Source organism: Spermophilus citellus (assembly GCF_964194105.1).
Source record: "Spermophilus citellus genome assembly, chromosome: 18".
In the NCBI taxonomy this organism is placed as follows: Eukaryota; Metazoa; Chordata; class Mammalia; order Rodentia; family Sciuridae; genus Spermophilus; species Spermophilus citellus.
The window spans coordinates 8,001,441-8,020,857 of NC_138200.1; the positions used below are offsets into that span (position 1 = coordinate 8,001,441).

At 51.7% G+C, this 19,417-nt stretch overlaps 2 protein-coding genes across 4 annotated transcripts in view; one reads left to right on the forward strand and one right to left on the reverse strand.

The window, feature by feature from the left end:
- The window catches only part of ODAD1 (outer dynein arm docking complex subunit 1), a 30,042-nt gene extending 19,085 nt beyond the window's left edge, over positions 1 to 10,957 (forward strand). For all 3 annotated transcript variants that reach the window (XM_081275859.1, XM_081275858.1, XM_081275857.1), the window contains 12 exons: positions 220 to 389; positions 518 to 652; positions 1,360 to 1,442; positions 1,732 to 1,900; positions 4,278 to 4,441; positions 4,520 to 4,617; positions 4,896 to 4,974; positions 5,074 to 8,071; positions 8,465 to 8,552; positions 8,996 to 9,043; positions 9,877 to 9,980; positions 10,687 to 10,957. In XM_081275859.1, the coding sequence (XP_081131985.1) occupies positions 220 to 389; positions 518 to 652; positions 1,360 to 1,442; positions 1,732 to 1,900; positions 4,278 to 4,441; positions 4,520 to 4,617; positions 4,896 to 4,974; positions 5,074 to 5,625 (1,450 nt within the window). In that variant the 3' untranslated portion in view covers positions 5,626 to 8,071; positions 8,465 to 8,552; positions 8,996 to 9,043; positions 9,877 to 9,980; positions 10,687 to 10,957. The remainder of the gene's footprint in view (positions 1 to 219; positions 390 to 517; positions 653 to 1,359; positions 1,443 to 1,731; positions 1,901 to 4,277; positions 4,442 to 4,519; positions 4,618 to 4,895; positions 4,975 to 5,073; positions 8,072 to 8,464; positions 8,553 to 8,995; positions 9,044 to 9,876; positions 9,981 to 10,686) is intronic.
- Positions 10,958 to 14,166: 3,209 nt separating this feature from the next.
- Positions 14,167 to 15,400, reverse strand: ZNF114 (zinc finger protein 114; the record flags this gene model as incomplete). Its single annotated transcript, XM_081273678.1, has 1 exon — positions 14,167 to 15,400. A coding segment is annotated over one exon (1,098 nt), but the record flags the coding sequence as incomplete, so codon positions are not given.
- Positions 15,401 to 19,417: the final 4,017 nt, after the last annotated feature.

Consider the following 19,417-nt stretch of genomic DNA (forward strand, 5'->3'; position numbering starts at 1 on the left):
CCCATAGCCCTATCTTGATCTGTCTCCGGGAGCCTAGAAAGCTCTGTGCTCTTTGTGGTTACAGGGTGACTGCTCTGTCCCAGGCCTGCCTGGCCCCATCCCAGTGACCCCAGCTAACTTCCCCCCATCCGTACGACCCCCAGCTGACAGTGCTTATACCAGGATCCCAGACCTCTACCCCATCCTGACCTCCTGGTCCTTGCTGATCTCCCCCCACAGGGAGGAGGCAAAGACCAAAATGGGCGTGCTTCGGGAGCGGACAGAGAAGGAGGTGGCCCAGAACGACACGGAGGTGCAGATCTTGCAGCGGCAGATATCACACTTGGACCAGCTGCACCGTTTCCTCAAGCTCAAGAACAACGACCGCGGGGATCTCACCGGGGAGAAGCGTGAGCAGCCGGGTGACGCCCACCCGGGAGGCCTGGTTGCCACTCCAGGGCGGGCTCCGGGTGTCGGTGGAAGCGGGTGCCCTGGGCTCCGAGCCCCTGGTGCCACCTCGCAGCTGTGGCTTCTTCAGCTGGGGAGGCGGCGGAAGGACTCCGAAAGAGCTCCCAGGAGAAGCTGGTGATGCGCTATGAGGACACCATGAGTAAACTGTCCCAGCTGACCGGCGAGAGCAACCCGGATCTGTTGGTACAGAAGTACCTGGACAGTGAGTGGCGCTGGGCAGAGGGAGGGGGGCTCTTGGCCCAGCACCCCCACATCCCGCGTGGACCATCCTGGGTCAGCGCTATGCATCTCTGGGCCTGGGGACTTTCACCGGCGCAGGAACAAGGAACCAGGCCTGGGATGCGCGGCCTCTGTCCATTTGCTGGGACTATGGCCTGTCTCTGTCCCCCTTTGCTGTCCCCATCCCGTTGTTCTCCACCCCCCGACCCTGCAGTGTTTCCCACCTGCCTGGGGGTCTGTACCCTTCCCTCGGGGTTCGGCTTCGGTAGCCCTCTTGCATCTGCCTTCTGTCTCCCCACCTCCCCTGCCCCGCGCCTGGGCCGCCTATGGAGTCTTTCCGTCCACTCCATGTCCCTCATTTCTCTCCCGTCCCTGCTGCTGTTTCTCGGATTGGTCTCCCTCTTTTCTCACACCTCGCCTTTCTCTGAGCCCCTGCATCTCTCCTGCTCTGTGCCTCCTTGAGACTTTCTCTCTGTCGCGGACTCTTTCACTCTGATTAACTCTGGATTTCTGTGTCACTCTGCTGATACCTTTTCTTTCTACTGGTCTCTACTTTTGTCTGTGTGTGGTCTTGTTTTCAATTTTATTTTATTTTTCTGTGTGATCTTTCTGAATATTTCTTTCTCTTCTCTTCTGTGATCTCTGTTTTTCTGTCTCTCTCTCTCTGTACCCCACCTTAATTTCCCCCAGTTGAGGAACGCAACTTCGCGGAGTTTAACTTCATCAATGAGCAGAACTGGGAACTGCAGCATCTTCTAGAAGAGATCAAAGAGGTGGGTGAGCTCTTCGCGCCTTCTCCCCTCCCCCTCCTCCCCCATTCTCCTCCCTCCTCCTCCTCATCCTCCTCCCCCTCCTCCCCATCCTCCTCCCCTATCCTCCTCCCTTTCCTCCCCTCCTCCTCCCCATCCTCCTCCCCCATTCTCCTCCTCCTCCTCCCCCCTCCTCCTCCCCATCCCCCCTCCTCCCCTCCCCCTCCCTCCTCCCCCTTCCCCCTTCTCTGGCCCCTGAACTTTCCTCCCCTGCTCCTGAAGCCCCGCCCAGTGTCCAGTCCTTGCCCCGCAGATGCAGGAGGCCTTGGTGAACGAGCGCGCCAGCGGGAGCACCAAGCAGGAGCAGGAGTCGCAGCGGCAGGCCGCCTTGCAGCAGCACCTGGATAAGGCGCGCTCTGAGTCGGATCAGCTCGAGGCCCGCTTGAAGGACTTTCGAGGTCAGGTGGAAACGCTCAAGGCCGGTGAGCGCCTGTGGCAGCCCCTCCTCCAGCCCCAGCTTCTTGATCTGGAGGGGTGCAGTGAGCCGGCCGAGGGTCCAGTTGGGCTGGCCCCTTGGAGGTATACCGTGGCTGCTTTGTGCACTTGCTTATCAGTCCAGACCACATCCATCTCTGTTCATCAAGGGCATCAGTCATCCAGCATTCCTGGATGAATATGTTCACACTGATTGGTCTAGCCCTCTGTCCACCAATGCCTGCCGGGTGGTGGTATTGTTGAGTCACAGGGCAGGTAGGTACTGAGATTTATTAGAAAATCCACATGAGGGCACCAGAGTGTTCCAGATGCCCTGCGCCCTGGCTGGCCCCTCTTACCGTCAGAGGTTGGGAATGCATGTATTGCTATAGTTAAAATGACTTTAATTCTTTAGAATAAATACTGAGGAGTGTTCTAGCTGGGTCATGTGGTGGTTCCAGGCCTAGTCTTTTGAGGAACCTCCATACTGATTTCCGTAGCAGTTGTACTAATTTACAATCTCACCAATAGTGGAAAAGTGTTTCTTTTTCATGTTTTCTTCCATATAGTTGACCTTTTCATTTTCTTGTGATAAACCTAAATTTATTTTTTAGTTTTGATGGTATCCAATTTACCAACTTTTCTTTTTGTTGTTAGTGACTCTGTGGCCTTCCCTAGAAGTCTTGGCTTGCTCTAAGGTGACAAAGGCACTCTCCTCTGTTTTCTGCTGGAACTTTATTGTTTTTGCTCCATATTGCAAATTAATCTGTATGTATTGTATGAGGCGGGAGCCTAGAGTTTCTTTTGCTAAAATCACCCCTCCAGGGTGTCCTCCTTTCCATCTTATTCTGGGGGAAGGAGCCATTCAGAGCACTCAGGAGCCAGGCCACCCTGGCTTGGAACCACTGCCACCATTTGTAAGCCTTGGTATGGTTCCTCTTTCTGAGCCACTCTGGAAATGGAGGTGCAGTTGTCAGATGTGATGGTGATGAGCACTACAGCAGGAGAGGAGCAGAGGGCCGTGGTGAGGTGGTGGGTGTGCAGTAGAACTCAATCATGTCGCCTTTTCTTGGGATTTACAAACACACACACATACACTCAGGCATTTTATACATTTTTGGTTGGTCATTTTTGCGTAAATAACATGTTCCTCCATTTAGAAGTGTGCTATTTTGCTTTTTTCAATTCACCAATATCTTGGTGCCATTTCAGTAATCAAAATATATTAACATAGAGTGATGTGGTAATATGATAAAAACAGAATGGAATAGTAGTGCTATCTCATTCTTGGTCTTGGTGAGTTTCATTCTGTAATATTATGAGATTTATTCTCCTGCTGGGGCTGCCGTAGCAAAATACCACAAATGGGATGGCTTAAACACAGAAGTGTGTTGTCTGACAGTCGGAGGCAGAAGCTGGAAATCGAATTCTCTGCAGGATCGGTTCTCCCTGAGGGCTAGGGAGGAAGGATCTGTTCTAGGCATCTGTCCTCAGCTTGTAGATGGCTCTGCTCTCTGGGTCCCATCTCTGCATTTCCCCTTTTATTTTATAAGGACTCCAGTCATGTTGGGCGGGGGCCACTATACTCCCTTCTGACCTCATCTTATCATGAGTTCATCTTCAATGACCCTATTTCCAAATAAAGTCATATTCTGAGGCGTTGGGGAGTTAGGACTCCAACACGTGCATTTTTCGGGGGCACAATTCAACCCTTAACATTATGGCTGTCCCAGAGTTATCCACTTAGGTCACTTCCAATTGTTTGCTGCTATCAATAATGCCATGAGACCCCTCTTATGAAGTTAAACACAACTGAAATAGAGGCATGTTATATATATATTTAAAGAACATGCAGGAATGCCATGAAACTGTATGAAACAGCAAGCAGGGGACTGATGGGCCAGGGTCCGGGAGGATGGTGTTTTTTTGTGAGAGATCCCGGGACTGCGGGAGGATAGGATGCAGGTTTCTGTCGAGGTCCCTGTGCCTTCTTAATAACTCAGCACAAGTGGGCCGTGACCCTGTCTAGTGGGTCCAGGGAAGACTGAATGCAACCGGGACTGAGGTTAGAAAAACACAAAGGCAGCAGCCCCGAGGCTGCTGGGTGCCCTCCAGCCCTGGGAGGGCCCAGGGAGAGGGTCTTGGAGCCCAGGAGGCTGGGGATGCTGGGTTTGTTTCTGGCTAAGGTGTCAGACAGAGGCAAGGCCCATGTTAGCTCTGTCCTCTTGAGCCCTCAGGTGGGGCTACTGAGCTGAGCTGAGCCCCTTTCAATCTTTGAGCCTGGACTACTATCTCCACAGAATGCACAGCAGGGACCTGAGTAGGGAGAGGGCTAGCGTCCAGTGGGCTGTGCTGGATCAATGACAGTAGCCCCCCCGCCCCCAGATATCCAGCTGCTCTTCACCAAGGCTAACTGTGACAGCAGCGTCATCGACGACCTCCTCGGTGTCAAGACCCACATGCGGGATCGGGACATGAGCCTCTTCCTGAGCCTCATTGAGAAGCGACTGGTGTACCTTTTGACAGTGCAGGCCTTTCTAGAAGTCCAGGTGGGCCAGAGCAGGGACGGGCCCTGGGGGCTGACCTGTGGCCAGGCCTGAGCTGAGCCCTGGTTCTCGCATTCTCAGAACCAAGCCCCCTTGACGGACACTGCCCTCCTGCTGCTGGGCCAGAGCTATGAGGATCCTCCCAAGAAGATGGCCCCTCTGCAGCCACCTGACAGCATGTGAGCCGGGCTGGGGCAGGCATTGGTGGGGCTAGGGAACAAGTGGGCTGGGTTCTGGGACTAGGTGGTGGGCCTGGCTCAGGGAGGATGGAGGATGATGCAGGGGCTAGAGAGAGCCAGAGTTAGGACTCCAGGGGACTGTGTGAGAGGAGATCACGGGTATTGCAAAGGGGAGAGGGCTGGCCCAAGAACAGCTCAGGGCCTCTGGTAAAGGCAGGAGGTGCCATTGGCCTTTTGTGGGCATGAGTCTAGACTTTTCTGCCTTCCCCCAACCCTAGAGAGGATCCCCCCGGTTTTGTGGCCAAAGACGACCATCCCATGAGCAGGGAGGAGCTGCTGAGCCAAGTGATGCAGGCGGTGAGCTGGCTGGCGGCTGCAGGTGGTGGCCGGGGCTGGCAGTGCTGTGGGAAGGGCCTTGGCTATTCTCTGGGGCCCTGACTGTCCTCCCTGCCCCAGGTGGAGGTCCAGGAGCTGGCCCAGGAGCAGCGCCAGAAGGAGCTGGCGGAAGCAGTGGGGAAGATAGACAGCACCCCGGCCGGGGCCTTCTCAAGCACCAGAGTGGCCAGTGCGGGGCCCTCCCTGGGGGCCACCAGCAGGATCCCTGGGATTCCTGGGTCCATCCTGAGCCACAGAGCCAGCAAGGATCAGGGCACAGGCTCCATCAGCCGTGTCACTTTTGGCATCCCCAGCTCCAGTGTAGGCCAGCTGTCCAGGGGTCACCACTCCAGTACGGGCCAGACCACCTTTGGCCCCATGAGCGCCAGTGGGGTCCCAGGTTCCAGTCGGACCTCGAGCGCCGGCCGTGTGACCTTTAGACCCATTAGTTCGGGCAGCAACCTGGTGTCCACTGGCTATGTGGATTCCAGCAGAGGCCAGGAGAGCTCTGCAGGTGGCATGGCGAGCAGAGGCATGGGGTCAGAATCAAGCCGGGGCCCCAGCTCCAGCAGAGGGGCTCCCTCCAGCACCAGGCCTGCCTCCTCCAGCAGCAAGGACTCCCGCTGCTTCTAGGGCGTCCAGCCCTGCCCTGCCCTGCGCCCTGCAGGTTCCCCGTCTCTGCCTCCCTCTTTGCCCTGGGAGTCTCCATCTCTCAGCGTGGGCCTTGTCTCTCTGCCCCTCTATCTCTTTCCTCCTGCCTGTCGTGGCTCAGCCCTAAGGGCTCATTTCCCCCACTCCTGCCTCCTCTCCCTCTCCCGCTCACTCCTCCTCTCCGTCTCCCAGGCTCTCCTGGCACCTCACGTTCTCATCTTTACAGCTCCTCGTTCCTCACTCCCTAAGAGCCTCCCCCATACTGACTAGATGAGCTGTGACCCCAGGAAATAAAGGTCTGGAGTTCAACTCTCACCCCAGCCCGGGTACATGTGTGTGAGACAGCCAGCTCGAGACAGGGCTCTTCCCTCGACCACTAGTCCAGGGAGAATTTGTGAACCTGTCCTTATTCTCTGCCATCCACTCACTCATTCATTTTTTGAGACTTGCACGTTTCTGGCTCTGCTGGGGCGCTGTCAGCTGGGGTAGGCTGCGTTACCTGTGGTAACAGTTATGCTCCAGAATCAGTAACCCCCCGAGTGCAGCAAAGGTTTCTTTCTTTCCATTGCTGCTGCTGTGTGTGGGTCAGCCAAGAGCTCTGCTCCCTGTGCCCCAGGCTGTTGGAACAGCCTCCCTCTGGAGAGATGCCAGTCTCCTTTGACACTGGGAAAGGGAAAGTGAAAAAGTAGGCTCCTAGAACTTTTACCTGGGTCAGGTGCTCAGGAGGCTGAGACAGGAGGATCCAAAGCTTAAGACCTGCCTCAGCAACTTAGTGAGGCCCTGAGCAACTTAGCAAGGCCCCGTCTTAAAAAAAGGGCTGGGGATATGGCTCAGTGGTTAAGTGCCCCTGGGTTCAATCCCCAGTGTGTGTGTGTGTGGGCGGGGGGGGGGGAGAACTTTCCCCTGGATATGACACAGTTGCCTTAATTCAAATTTATCATCCAAGGCAGGTCACCTGACCATGCCTCGATTCAAGGGCAGGGTGGGGTGGGGGGAGTACAGTGGCCTGTGTCTGAAAGGGGAGGACGGGGGGACATCTGCAGGCTTCACACCAGCTGCGGGCCACCGAGTTGGAGCAGAGAGATCAGAGACCTAGGCCACTGTGGGTGACCCCTGCCTGTCTCATGCTTGGTGCCCTGTTAAAACCTCATCCTACCAAGTTCAAGCAGGTGACCTGTCACTTACCCTTGTGACCCAGGTAGGCAGAATGTGTGACAACAGAATGTGCTGCGGAGGGGTGTGTGTGTGTGTGTGTGTGTGTGTGTGTGTGTGTGTGTGTATAAAGCCTGGCAGAGCAAATACTCGAATGCATCTGTGATTATAAGTACCGTCGTCTCTTGGCATCCATAGGAGATTGGTTCCAGGAGCCCCACAAATACCAAGGTCCACAGACGTTTGAGTCCTTTATGTGACATGGCATAGTTATGACTGACCTACACACATCCCCCACACACTCCAGACAGGTCCAGACAGGTCTGGAGCACGGTGCCTGCTATAATGGAAATGCTCTGTGAAGAGCTACACTGGATTTAGGAGATGATGACAGGAAAAAAGTCTGAATACGTTCAGTACAGGCACAATTTTCTTTTTTCATACCAGATATAAGCTCAGGAGCACTTAACCACTGAGCCACATCCCTGGCCCTTTTTATTTTTTATTTTTGAGAAAGGGTCTCGCTCCCTTGCTTAGGGCCTTACTAAATTGCTGATGCTTGCCCTTGAACTTGGGATCCTCTTGCCTCAACCTCCTGAGTCACTGGGATTATAGGTACTGTGTCTGGCTGGCACCATTAAAAAAATTTTTTTTAGATGTGCTGTTGGTTGAGTCTTCAGATGCAGAACCCGTGGATGCACAGGCTGGCTGGACAATGACGAGGATGAAGATGAGTGGGGGGCTGGGCCGGACTCAGTGGTACGGTGCTTGGGCAGCAGGGGCCAGGCCAGTGTGCAATCCCGAGCACTTAGCACAGAGACAATCCAATCAACTCTTTCCTCATCTGATCCCAGGATCTGGTAAAGGCTCCCAGCAATCTCCCAGCTTTCTCCCGATCAGCGTTCAACAGTGATTCTTTGTGGAGAGTTTGCTCGTTCTGGGTGCCAATACTCTCTCCCACTATGGCTGTTTCAGAGTTGGAAGAGGTGGGTGAGGTCAGGCCTGTCCACTGGTGCCCCAGGCTCCCTGTACCTCCCACAGAGCACACCCCCAGCACAACTGCCTTCAATTCTAAAAACACTGAGAGCTGTCCAGAATGGAAGCTGCCTTACATGTTTAGGACACAAAGACTCCATTTCCAGTGTACAAAGCTAAAGCTGCAACACTTCTAAACCTTTACCAAGAAACAGAACAAGGAGCTGCAGCCTGCTTGGTGCCGGGATGAGATCTTGACTTAAGAGGAAGGTGCTCTGAGTGGCAGATGGACGGGCTCCAGGTAATCCAGGGTGTGCTCTTGTTGACGCCACGCCCCCCCCCCCCCCACGGGAGGCATCTTGCCTTGGGGCTCCAATCTTCTCTCTCACTGGGCTGTGGGGAGCAGAGCATGGCTAGCTCTTTCCCCATTAATTGGACAAACATGTATTGAGTTCCTCCTGTGTGCTGTGGGTCATGCTAGGTTCTGGGGCATAGAAGAAGGAACGAGAAATTAAAAGAAGGTGTTTTGGAAGGAGGTAGAACAGGCAGCTCCCTTGGGATGTGGCTGCTGGAGGGAAGCTGCTTCCCCTCTTGCTCCTCTGGGGCCCAGCAAATCTCATTGTGGTGTGCAGCAGAGCCGTGACCACTAACCCTATCTATCACCCAGAGGGACTTCCTCCTCCTCCCCAAACAGGAAGGTGTGCACAGCAGGCCCAGGACCTCAGATCCTATCCCTGCCTCCAAAGTGTCCTCGTCAACTAGGACAGCTGCACCTAGCAACGGTAACCCCAGCAGCTAACCGCCTGAGGTCCTAGACCCTCCTCTGCCTTCCCCTGGTCTGTTTGTAGTTGGCCAATCCTGAGGCTGCAAGCCCAGGTTCATCAGAGACCATGTTAGAGGAGCCAGGGTCAAAGCGAGATTCCTCTTGGTTCCCAGGCTCTGCAGCACCTCCTTCCCCTTTGCCCGGTGGTGTGCAGAGCGGGATGGAGGATGAAAAAGGGTGGTGGTGCCGAGGTGGTGGTGAGGGTGTTGCCTATGGTGACACTGGTGCCCACGTTGAAGACGGCGACACTGCTGGTGACAGGTGGGAATGGGAGGTGGGAATGGAGGTGGCAATGTGATGGTGTTGTCTCCTCTACACAGGCTCTTCATTTCTTGCTCGGATAATTTTGTTAGTTGCAATGAAATTAGGAACATTTTGTGTTTTGTGATTTTTCTCCTCCAGGAGTGAAGCAGAAACTTGTATTGTGGCATCTGAACTGTGTGGCCTTGGGCAAGTGTCTTAATTTCTCTGAGCCCCATTCCCCATTCTGAAATCAGAGCTGGCCGCGAGGAGGTGGGGGACAATCACTGGGGCGGTGGTCTGGGTGCCATCAGGGTCTTTGTCAGCTGAAAATAGTGGAGATAATGCAGAACAGTGGGGACACAGCGTGGGTCATCAGTGGAGACTCAGAAGACAGGAAGTCACTTAAGGAGAGCTCAAGGTTCGGTCCTGCTGCTGCCCAATGGAGTCAATGACTGGAGAGGCAGAGTGATGGGGAAGGGCAGAGCTTTATAAGCAATAGGCTGGCAGGTGACAGATGGCATGTTACGGCCTTCAGTGACCATCTCTTGAAATAGGGGTGTCTTTCATATGATTCTCCAAGGGAAGGCGTGTATGGTATATGGGTCTCAGACAGGTGGGCACCTGGGTTGTCAATGTTATGAAAAATAGCGTCGTGTGGAGTGTGTTCCCAGTACCTCTGATCTGCGGTCCAGCGGGTCGAAAAGAGAGAAATGATTGAAGTTTCTGTCTCGTGCGGCGCTGCCTTAGCATAGCTGTGCCGCCAGGTGGCGCCCGTGCCCCGTCCGAGTGGGTTTTGCTCTTTCCCACTGTCAGAGCCTCGGTCTGGCGATCTTGTTTTTCGGGATAAAAGCCCTGGTCTTGAATATAGTTCCCGGAGCCCAGTCCTGCAAAAACGGGATATGGCTCTCTGAACACATCTATTCATCCTTCCTTCTTTTCACGATGTCTATTAAATTGGTGAAAATGGAACTAAATTTTTTTGAACTAAATTTTACCCAGTTGCAGTGAAACAGGAACATTTTGTGACTTTTCTCTTCCAGGAGTGAGGCAGAAACTGGCATTGACGAATCTGAGCTGTGTGGCCTTGGGCAACTGTCTTAATTTCTCTGAGCCCCATACCCCATTCTGAAATGTTCCAGACGAGGTCAGTCTCCTAGTGGGGAGGACAAACACCTCCCAAATGCACGAGCCAGTCTGTACAGGGAGGCTCCGGCAGGGGAACTAAGAGCCAAGTTTCTGGTGCCCACAGCCGAGCCACCCGCCAGCTGACCTTGGACAGCTTGCTTAGCCTGCCCCAGTTTCCCCTGCTGTAAAATGGAGCAATAATACACCCACCTGACAGGGTTATTGTGAGGGCTTCCTTAGTAAATATTTGCAAAGTACCTGGTAGATTTGCTAAATCTATTTCATTTAACAGCCCTGTGGGAATTGAGGGCCTATGTGGGTGGGTGGGGGAACCCTAAGATGGCATCACCTCCTCTCTCTGAATTGAGTCCAGGGCTCTGACTTCTGGCCTGTGTCTATCCCTGTGCCCAACCTTACTTTAGGGGTAAGAGTAGATCCAGACCCATTTACATGGTCTGGGGCTGCATCTGGGCTAACAGCTTGCAGATCATCCTTTTCCTTCCTAGATGGGAGGGGGTCCCAATGTACCCCAACTCTAGGAGAAAGCAGCAGGCCCCTAGGAAAAGCAGGCCACAGGGGCCAGGCTGCAGAGTCCCCTTCTTCTGGGAGAGTCCTTAGCAGACAGGTCTTCCCCAAACACCAAAGACTAAACTTGGCAGAACTTTAGGGTTCTCTTTCCTTTCCCCCTATCCTCACCTTCCGCTTTTCTTTCTCTTTTCCTGCAGAGGTTCATTAAAGTTTTTACAGACTGAAATCCACCCAGGGTCCGTGTACAATTCAGAGTTTTGATACATTTGCAGAGTTGTACAGTCATCACCCCAACCCAGTTTAAAAGCTCCTCCACTACTAAGTTCCTCATCACCAGCTTGCAGTCAATTCCCTGTCCCAACCTCCCACCCCAGGCCACCGCAAGTCCACTTTCAGTCTCTCCAGATTTGCTTCCTCTGGATATACCAAATAAATGAAACCAGACAGTCCTGCTGTGTCTAAAATAATTTTGCTTCTAACATATGTGAATCGCAGAACCCAGAGAGTCACTCTGTTCAAGAATGACTTTTGCAAAGTTTGTTGTGAGGCCTGTGCAAGAATTGATTTCAGCAGCCGTGTCGATAAGGTCTGCAGTGAGATAAAGAATAAATCTCTCTGAAACCAGGCTAAGAAATAACCGATAGGGCAGTGAAAATGAAAGGATACATTCTTCCTGCTTCCTGTCTGGCTGAATCTTTCTCTGAAAGAAGAGATACTAAGAGATATTCAATGGATACCACCGTATGTATTATTAAAAGAATCAGAAGTAGGAAAGAGAACACTGGGGATTTATTCATAGGCATAAAAATAAAATTGAGCAGGAAATGATCCAAAATGTGCCATAGGGTTTCCGCTCTGCACTGGGGGAGGCTGCCGGTAAGGTGCAGCCATGAATTGTTTAATGATGAACTGCTTCTGGGCCTGGATACTGGTATGTGGGTGGTCATTTTACTGACTTTGAACTGCATGTGTACATTTTCCTTCCCTCCTTCCTCCCTAGCTTCTTTTCTTCCTCTTTTTTATATTGGGATTCAACCTAGGGCTGCTCTACCACTGAGCTACATCCCCGGGCCTTTTTATTCATTATTTTAAGACAGGGTCTTGCTAGGTTTCTGAGGCTGGCCTCCACCTTGCGGTCATTCTGTCTCAGCCTCCCCAGTTGCTTGGATTATAGATGTTCACCATCACACCGGGTAGTGGGTAGACATTTTCAAATGCATGTGGGTATCCATATTTCCCGATTAAAAAAAATTGAAAAAAAATTGAATTTTGAGAGAGCTGAGTCTTTCCTTATCTCTGTTCTCTCCACTGGAAAGCAGGGACAGTGGTGTTTTATTCTTTCTTTTAGTTGGAGGTCAGGAAACTGGTCCATGGGTCAAATCAAGCTGAGCTGAGAAGGAGTTCATCATGTGATATGTGAAAATGACATGAAGTGCAGATTGTAATGTTCTTAAGTAGTCTTATGGGATCTAGTCTGCCCAGCTGTTTATACACTGCTACTGGATTAAAATCATACTTGGGATTTAGTGGATGGAGGTGTGGAGCCGACATAGCATGTGACGAGCATTTGCTTCCCCTGCTGGTCAGCTGAGGCACTGCCGGTCACACGTGATCTGATTGCTTTTAAGTAACCTAAGATGGTAGCCCCGATCTTGAGGGTAGAGAAAATACAAATGTGTCTTCATGCGTAGGCTTCCTGCAGCCCCAGGGGTCAAGCTATGCTCACCGGTTCCTTTGTGATATTACCCCCTTGCCCCATTTGGGATAGAATGTTCCATGGAAACGCCTTTTGTGTGTCCCCTTCTCTTGCTCTGCCCTTGGGTGTGGCCTTCCTAGATGTCAGTCGACCTGCTGACAATGGACATCAGGAAGCTAGACTCAACCCCTGAAACATGAACCCTTGACTCATTTGAATGGCTTCTCCTCAATAAAAAGGGTCAGTGCGCACCCGCTGTCTCTTCCTGTGGACCCTTAAGGTCAGAGGAGCCGTCACAGGACCCCAAAGAAAAAGGTATCTCTGTCTCTTGTGTGGTTATTTCATGCAGCCCAGTTCCCCTGGAGTGACCCTGAGTGTTTTAGTCATGAGGAATGCGACTTGGAGGTGTGACAGAGAGGACACTGAAAGGTTGATGTCACAGACCTCCCTTGGTGTCCATGGGGGTCACTTCCAGGACCTCTCTGGGATACCAAAATCCATACTAGAGACCCTTCTCTACCATGGCATGGTATTTACACTCAGCCTGCGCATGTCTGCCTGTTCATTTTAGGTCTGCTCTAGAGTAGGTGTGGCATCTTACAGTGCAGGTGCTTGTGCCCACCCAGTACAGACACAATTGTTTTAAAGACTATTTTTGATACACGGTTGGTTCAACCTGCAGATGCAGAGCCCCTGGATACAGGAGGGCGACTGTTTTCATCTTTCCTGGAGGAGCCCCAGCGCCAAGCCACCAGACAGGGCCACGGGGGAAGCGCTCAAAGAGGCAGAAGCAGGGATGAAGGGAAGCCCCGGCTTGCACTGGGGTTTCCTTGGGAACGGCCAGGAAGGCAGGCAGACAGCTTGGGACTGACAGGTGTAATTCTGGTGAGCTTGTGGTAGGGGTTGTCCCTTGTAGCTGGCCCCAGGGTGATTTAGGCTGGGGGGAGGGGTTTAGGTGTATGTGGGGGTACTGGTGTGTGTGAGAATTAGATGAGCAGGGGGTTGGCTCAGGTACAGATTGGGTGTTCCTATGTAAGCAGAGAAAACATCTTATTATGCAAGTAGAAAGAAGCAGCAGAGCTGGTGCATGGCACACGTCTGTGATCCCAGTGGCTCAGGAGGCCAAAGCAGAAGGATCGTGAGTTCAAGGCCAACCTCTGCAATTTAAGAGAAAACCTGTCTCAAAATAAAAATAAAAAATTGCTAGGGGATGTAGCTCAGCGGTACACCATCTCTGGATTCAATCTCCAGTACCACCAAAAACAAAACAAAGCAACCAAAACAAAAACAAAAAACCCCAAATCAAAAAACCCTCCATTCTTGGGGGTGGAGTATTTGATAAGTGCACTTTTATTTATAGAACATGGGTTTCTTTATGGTGTATTCCTATGTGCAAATAACATACTTTGATCACAGAGCTGGGACAGGGCACACTCATGTAATCCCCAAGATGGCAGCGGTGGAGACAGGAGAACTGCAAGTTTAAGGCCAGTCTCAGCAATTTAGCGAGACCCTGTCCCCAAAGAAAATAAAATTTAAAAAGGTCTGGGTATGTAGCTCCGAGGCAGAGCAGGCTTGGATTTAGTCTCTGGTACCACAGCGCGTGCACACACACACACACACACACACACACACGTGCACACACGCGTGCACACACACACATGCAGTTGGAGGAACACAGTAGAGGCAAATGGAGTCTGCTGTGGCCAGAAGGTGTACCCCAAAGCTCCAGTACTGGAGACTGAATCCCCAATGCCGTGGTGTGGAGGGTCGAGACTTTTAAGGAGGTGATCAGGCCTGAGGCTTCCACCTTGGTGACTGGATTGATGCGGTCATCTTGGGGTGGAGTCATCTAAGTGCATTTTTATTAACAGAATATGGTTTTAAGGTATATTAATACATGCAAATAACACACTTGGTTCACATCCCCCAGCCTGTGGCGCTATGGGGAGGAGGTGGAGCCTTTGGGAGGGGCTTTTCACTGGAGAGTTCTGGAACGATGTGCCCCTGCAGGTTAACTCACTGAGCTTCCTGCCAGTCTGTCCTCCTGGCCTGTCCAGGACAGCAAGACCCTTCATGAAGCCGACCCCACCCTCCTTCCATCTGCAGGGGGCCTCTCATCTGTGAGTCTTGAGATGCCTCTGGAGCCCTGAAGACTTAGTAAAGGTTTTCCCACACTCCTCACACGCATGGGGCCTCTCCGCCGTGTGTGTCCTGATGTGCGCGGTGAGTTTTGAGGACTTGGGGAAGGCTTTCCCACACTCCGGGCAGGCGTAGTTCTTGCTCACAATGTGCTTTGTCAGGTGCTTATTGAGGTGCAGGGAGTACCTGAAGGCTTTCCCACACTGCTCGCATTCGTAGGGCTGCTCGCCTGTGTGAATGTCCATGTGTCTCCTGAGAAAGGACTGGTAGACAAAAGCTCGGCCACACTCGCGACACCTGTAGCTTTTCACTCCAGTATTGGTTCTCTTGCGTGGACTGGAATGGTGAGCGTGGGCAGAGGTTTTCCCACTTGGTTTCTTAGCTTCTGTCTTCACACGGGAGGATCCTCCCTGCAAGGTCCAGGCTGGGTTGTGACTGAAGTTGCTTCCACACTGGTTGGAAATGAGCATTCTCCCTGCACTGGGAATCCTGGGTGCCTTGGGGACTCTGTCTCCACTGAAGGCTTTTCCAGACGCATCCCACAGCTGAATATCCACTCCCGTGTCAATTTTATCATGTCCACGACGCACGTGGTTCTGACTGTCCATCCACGGGTGTGATCTCGGCTCTGTGCATGTTCTCATTTGCGGGACCAGCCGCCCGTTCTGCCACCAGATGCCATCACAGCCATCATTTTTAGGTAATTCTTGATGACTGTTTAAGATGGGACAATATGTCACGATATTCCAGGAACACGGCGGGATGTATTTTATTGTGGACTCTCTCTGCGAAGGCACAAGCCTCAAGCTGTCCCTCACTTGGTGACACCCACAGGAAACAGCTGGAGATACGCCTTTGCCCTGGGCAGCTGCAGCTTGGGTTGCATTTTGCTCCCCTGGCTTCTGTGGCTCCTCTGTGCTGTGGCACTTCTGGTCTTCTAACGGGGAAGGCCACCACGTGTTGCCAGTGAGACAGCCGGTGGCTTCACGAAATGTTCTTGTAGCAAGAACATCTGGCTGAGAGGTTCGGTCTTTGGTTTTACATTGAGTCACCCAATCTGAAATAAAGTGGCACAAGGGTTACATTCTTCCTCCCAAGCAAAGGTGGGTGAAAGGAAAAATGGCGGCACCCATGTGGATTTCTTTACACATGACCATCCAACATATGTGACAAAAAGATGGGAAAGGGAAGAACCCAAGACTAAGTGAGCTTAGTGCCTTAGAGTAACCCTGTTCCTGGGCTCCATTTACACCCACTTGTGGACCCCACAAAGGCTTGTTCATCATGAAAGGCATGAAAATGTCATGTCATTGACAGGCTTCCAGGTTCTTGGGGAAAACCAATGTCCACTACTTGGGGGGCAGAGGCTGTGTCTGTCACTTAACAACCCCGTTCCCATCTCTCACATACCTCTCAGGACATAGGAGGTACCGAACCAGCACTGGTCCCATTGTTGACTAAATACAGGAGGAGCATCCTCGGCTGTGGATGCCATGTTTTCCCGCATCATGTCCTCGAGGAGATTCCTCTGAAAAGGGTCCACGTGTCCTTGGTGAAGTTCACAACCACATCCACGAAGGTCACCATGTCCTAAAACAACATTCCCATTTTGGCTCTGTGAGGTCCTATTATAGTTGACTTGTGCCTCTCCACCCAAATACATGTTGATGTCCTGACCCTTGGGACCTTTAAAGGTGATCTGATTTGGAATTCAGGTCTTTGTAGATGTCAGGAGTTAGGATGAGGTCATAATGGAATAGGTTGGCCCTGTCCAATGGCTGGTGTCCTCATAAGAGGAGGAAATCTGGACACAGATGCACAGAAGGGAGGATACCATATGACAATGACAACAGAAATTGGAGGGAGGGGTCTACAAGTCAAGAGTGCCAAGGACTGCAGGCAGCCACCAGAAGCTAGGTGAGCGACTGACCACCAGAGCCTCAGAAGGAACTGCCTGCCGCCATTTCGATTTTGGATTTCAACTCCAGAACTGTAAGAGAATACATTTCTGCCATTGGGAGGTGGCCAGTGGGGGGCACTCTGCTGCAGCCACAGGCAGTCTGACCCCCCCCAGAGGGAGGGTGGCTCAGGGCCTAGGAACACTCCATTCACAGGAGGTTCATTCAAGGTCTGGTTCTCTGCCATCAGACTCTTCTCCCCTCTGTCCACATTCACCCCCAAGATGACCATAAGATGGCTTGTGGGGTTGGGCGCGGTATCACACACCTGTAATCCCAGCAGCTCAGGAGGCTGAGGCAGGAGGATTGTGAGTTCAAAACCAGCTTCAGCAATTTAGTGAGGCCCTAAGCAACCCAGTGAGACCCTGTCTCTGAGTAAAGTACAAAATAGGGCTGGGATATGGCTCAGTGGTTAAGTGCCCTTGGGTTCAATCTCCAGTAACCCCCAACCCCTGGCGGGGGGCCGGGGAGGGGGATGGCTTATGGCTTCTTGGGCTGTGCTGCTGCCTCTGTCTGTCTTCATTCCCTAAATTCTTTCATCCTGACTCACAGCTTTGGGGATGTGCCAGTCTCCCCTGGTGGACAGTGCTCTCTCAGTGTACTGGGGGCCGTAACCAGACACCACCCACAGGGACATGTCGGTGACCACAGGGGTTGTCTCACAGTCCTGAAGGCCAGAAGTCCAGGTTCGAGGTGCCGGCAGGCTTGCTTTCACCTGGGGCCTCTCTCCACGACTAGCAGAGGGCCGTCTTCTGTGTTCTCACACATCCCAGGTGTGTCCTCACAATGGGCCAGGGCCCCACCCTTCTGACCTCATCTGACTTCCGTGACTTCTTTCAAGGACTGTGTCTCAGTAGAGTCACGTCGGGGACCAGGGCCTCACTATGAATTTTAGGGTCACACAGTTCAGTATACAGCACCTGTGTATTCCCTGTGATTTCCGGATCCACCTCAGTCTTGGGGACTACCTTTGCTGGAGAGCCAGGCTTGATTCGGAAATGACTAGCACCACAGTGAGACCTGGGGTTCCTCAGACAACGCTCTGTGACCTCATTTGACCCCCAGGCCCTGATGAGGAGTGGAAAGGATCTGTCACTGCAGCAGGGGGACCCGGCAGAATCCCCTGTGCATAGTCTCTTTAACCAGAGGTGCAGACCTCGGAGGGCACATCTGAGGACAGGCCCTGCCTGGCCCCATGTGCTCTGGCCACCCCAGCCTTAGGCAGAGCCACCCTCAGTCGCTGGGAACCACTGTGCCCTTTGGTGGGGGGGGGGTCCACTGCAGACTTTTCCTAGACAAAGTGTCACCAATAGAGCAGCCAGTCTGAGCTTTTCTGTGTCCCTTGAAGGAGGTCGACAAGGAGAGCTTAGGGGGAAGAAAAGGGCCATGAAGATCCAGGCTCACTGCACCTCCTAAACACTAATCTGAGCAAGCATATGCTCGCAGGAATGCTCCTGCCTCGTGCGCCCCTCCCACATTTAGTTCTGTTTTCTTTTGTTTTTGGTACCTGGGATTGAACCCAAGGTCACTTAACCACTGTGCCACATTCTGAGCCCTTTTTTATATTTTAGAGACAGGGTCTTGCTGAGTGGCTTAGCGCCTCACTGAGTTGCTGAGGCTGGCTTTGAACTCACAATCCTCCTGCTTCAGCCTCCAGAGCTGCTGGGATTACAGGCACCCACCACTGTGACAGGCCATGTTAGTTCCATGCTCTGAGCACAGACTCCCACCTGAATGCTTATTCCATGCAGGGGCTGATCTGAGGCCACCTGCCATTCATTCAGTCTTAGGTGAAATTGGCAGTTGTGGGGTCAGGACGGTCTGCCAGGCCATTAGGATGCCTTGTAACCACAATGGCTATTTGGTTCTCAGTCCCCTGGGTTCCGGGGTATCTGGCATTCTGTACCCCATGAGTCATCAGCAATACCAATCAACAGAGAAGCATAAGACCTTGGCCGACAATCTGCAGTGGATCAATTTCCACACAGCAGGCCATTCAGAGCTGTAACGCTCGGTCCCCTTGCACAGTAAAGGGTCAGCCCTTCGAGTCTGGTTTGTTTGCATTCTGCATATTAACTTGAAGGAACATTAGGCACAATACCAAAATCTTATATGCATCTGTCTCTTGGCCACCCTGCATTTGTCCTTTGTGGGGTGATATTCCAAAAATACCCCTGCTAGGGCTGGGGCTGTGGCTCAGTGGTAGAGCACTTGCCTTGCATGTGTGATGCCCTGGGTTCAATCCTCAGCACCACATAAAAATAAATAAAATAAAGGTATTGTGTCCATCTACAACTAAAAAATATATCCTGGCTAAAATGCCAAATGATATATGCATATTATTGGAGATTATTTATCATTGCAAATGATTGAAAACCACCTCTAAATATTCAACAATGGGAAGTGATTTAAAGTGACAAATCCACATTACCAACTATATGATCATAGATAAGAATGAGTAAAATCGTTCTCATATTGATATAAAGTAAGATTATGTGGTTCCAGGTTATATTTCATATTTTAAGTAAAAAGAAGAAAAAAGCTGTGTAGAGTGGTGCCTGCCTGTCGTTCCAGCAGCTTGGGAGGCTGAGCAGGAGGACAGCAAGTTCAAGGCCAATCTCAAAACTTAGGGTCTTGCTAAGTTGCTTCGATCCTCAGCACCACATACCAACAAAGATGTTGTGTCCGCGGATAACTAAAAAAATAAATATTAAAATTCTCTAAAAAAAATAAAAATAAAACTTGTTTGGATGTAAATTGGTACAATCACTTTATGATTTTTTTTCTTTTTTTTTTTGGTGTTGGAAGGGAACCCAGGGCCTGGCACCTGCTAGGCAAGTGCTCTAATACCAGGCTACACCCCCAGGACAAGTTTTCTCATGTATGGAAAATGTGAATGTCCTCAGACCTACCTACTACCCAGCAATTCTACTCTGAGGTCTGTATTGTGGAACTGCCCTTCAAAAATATAGCTAGCATAGGGATCCTCTGGGATGTCCTCAAACACAGAGTGTGATCTAGTTCTGGGAGGAGCCCCTCAGCTGAAACTTTTGACAAGTTCTGGGCTGATGCCCACTTTGCTGAACTGTAGGACATCCTGATGCAATTTTTTTTTTTTTTTTTGTGAGTGTG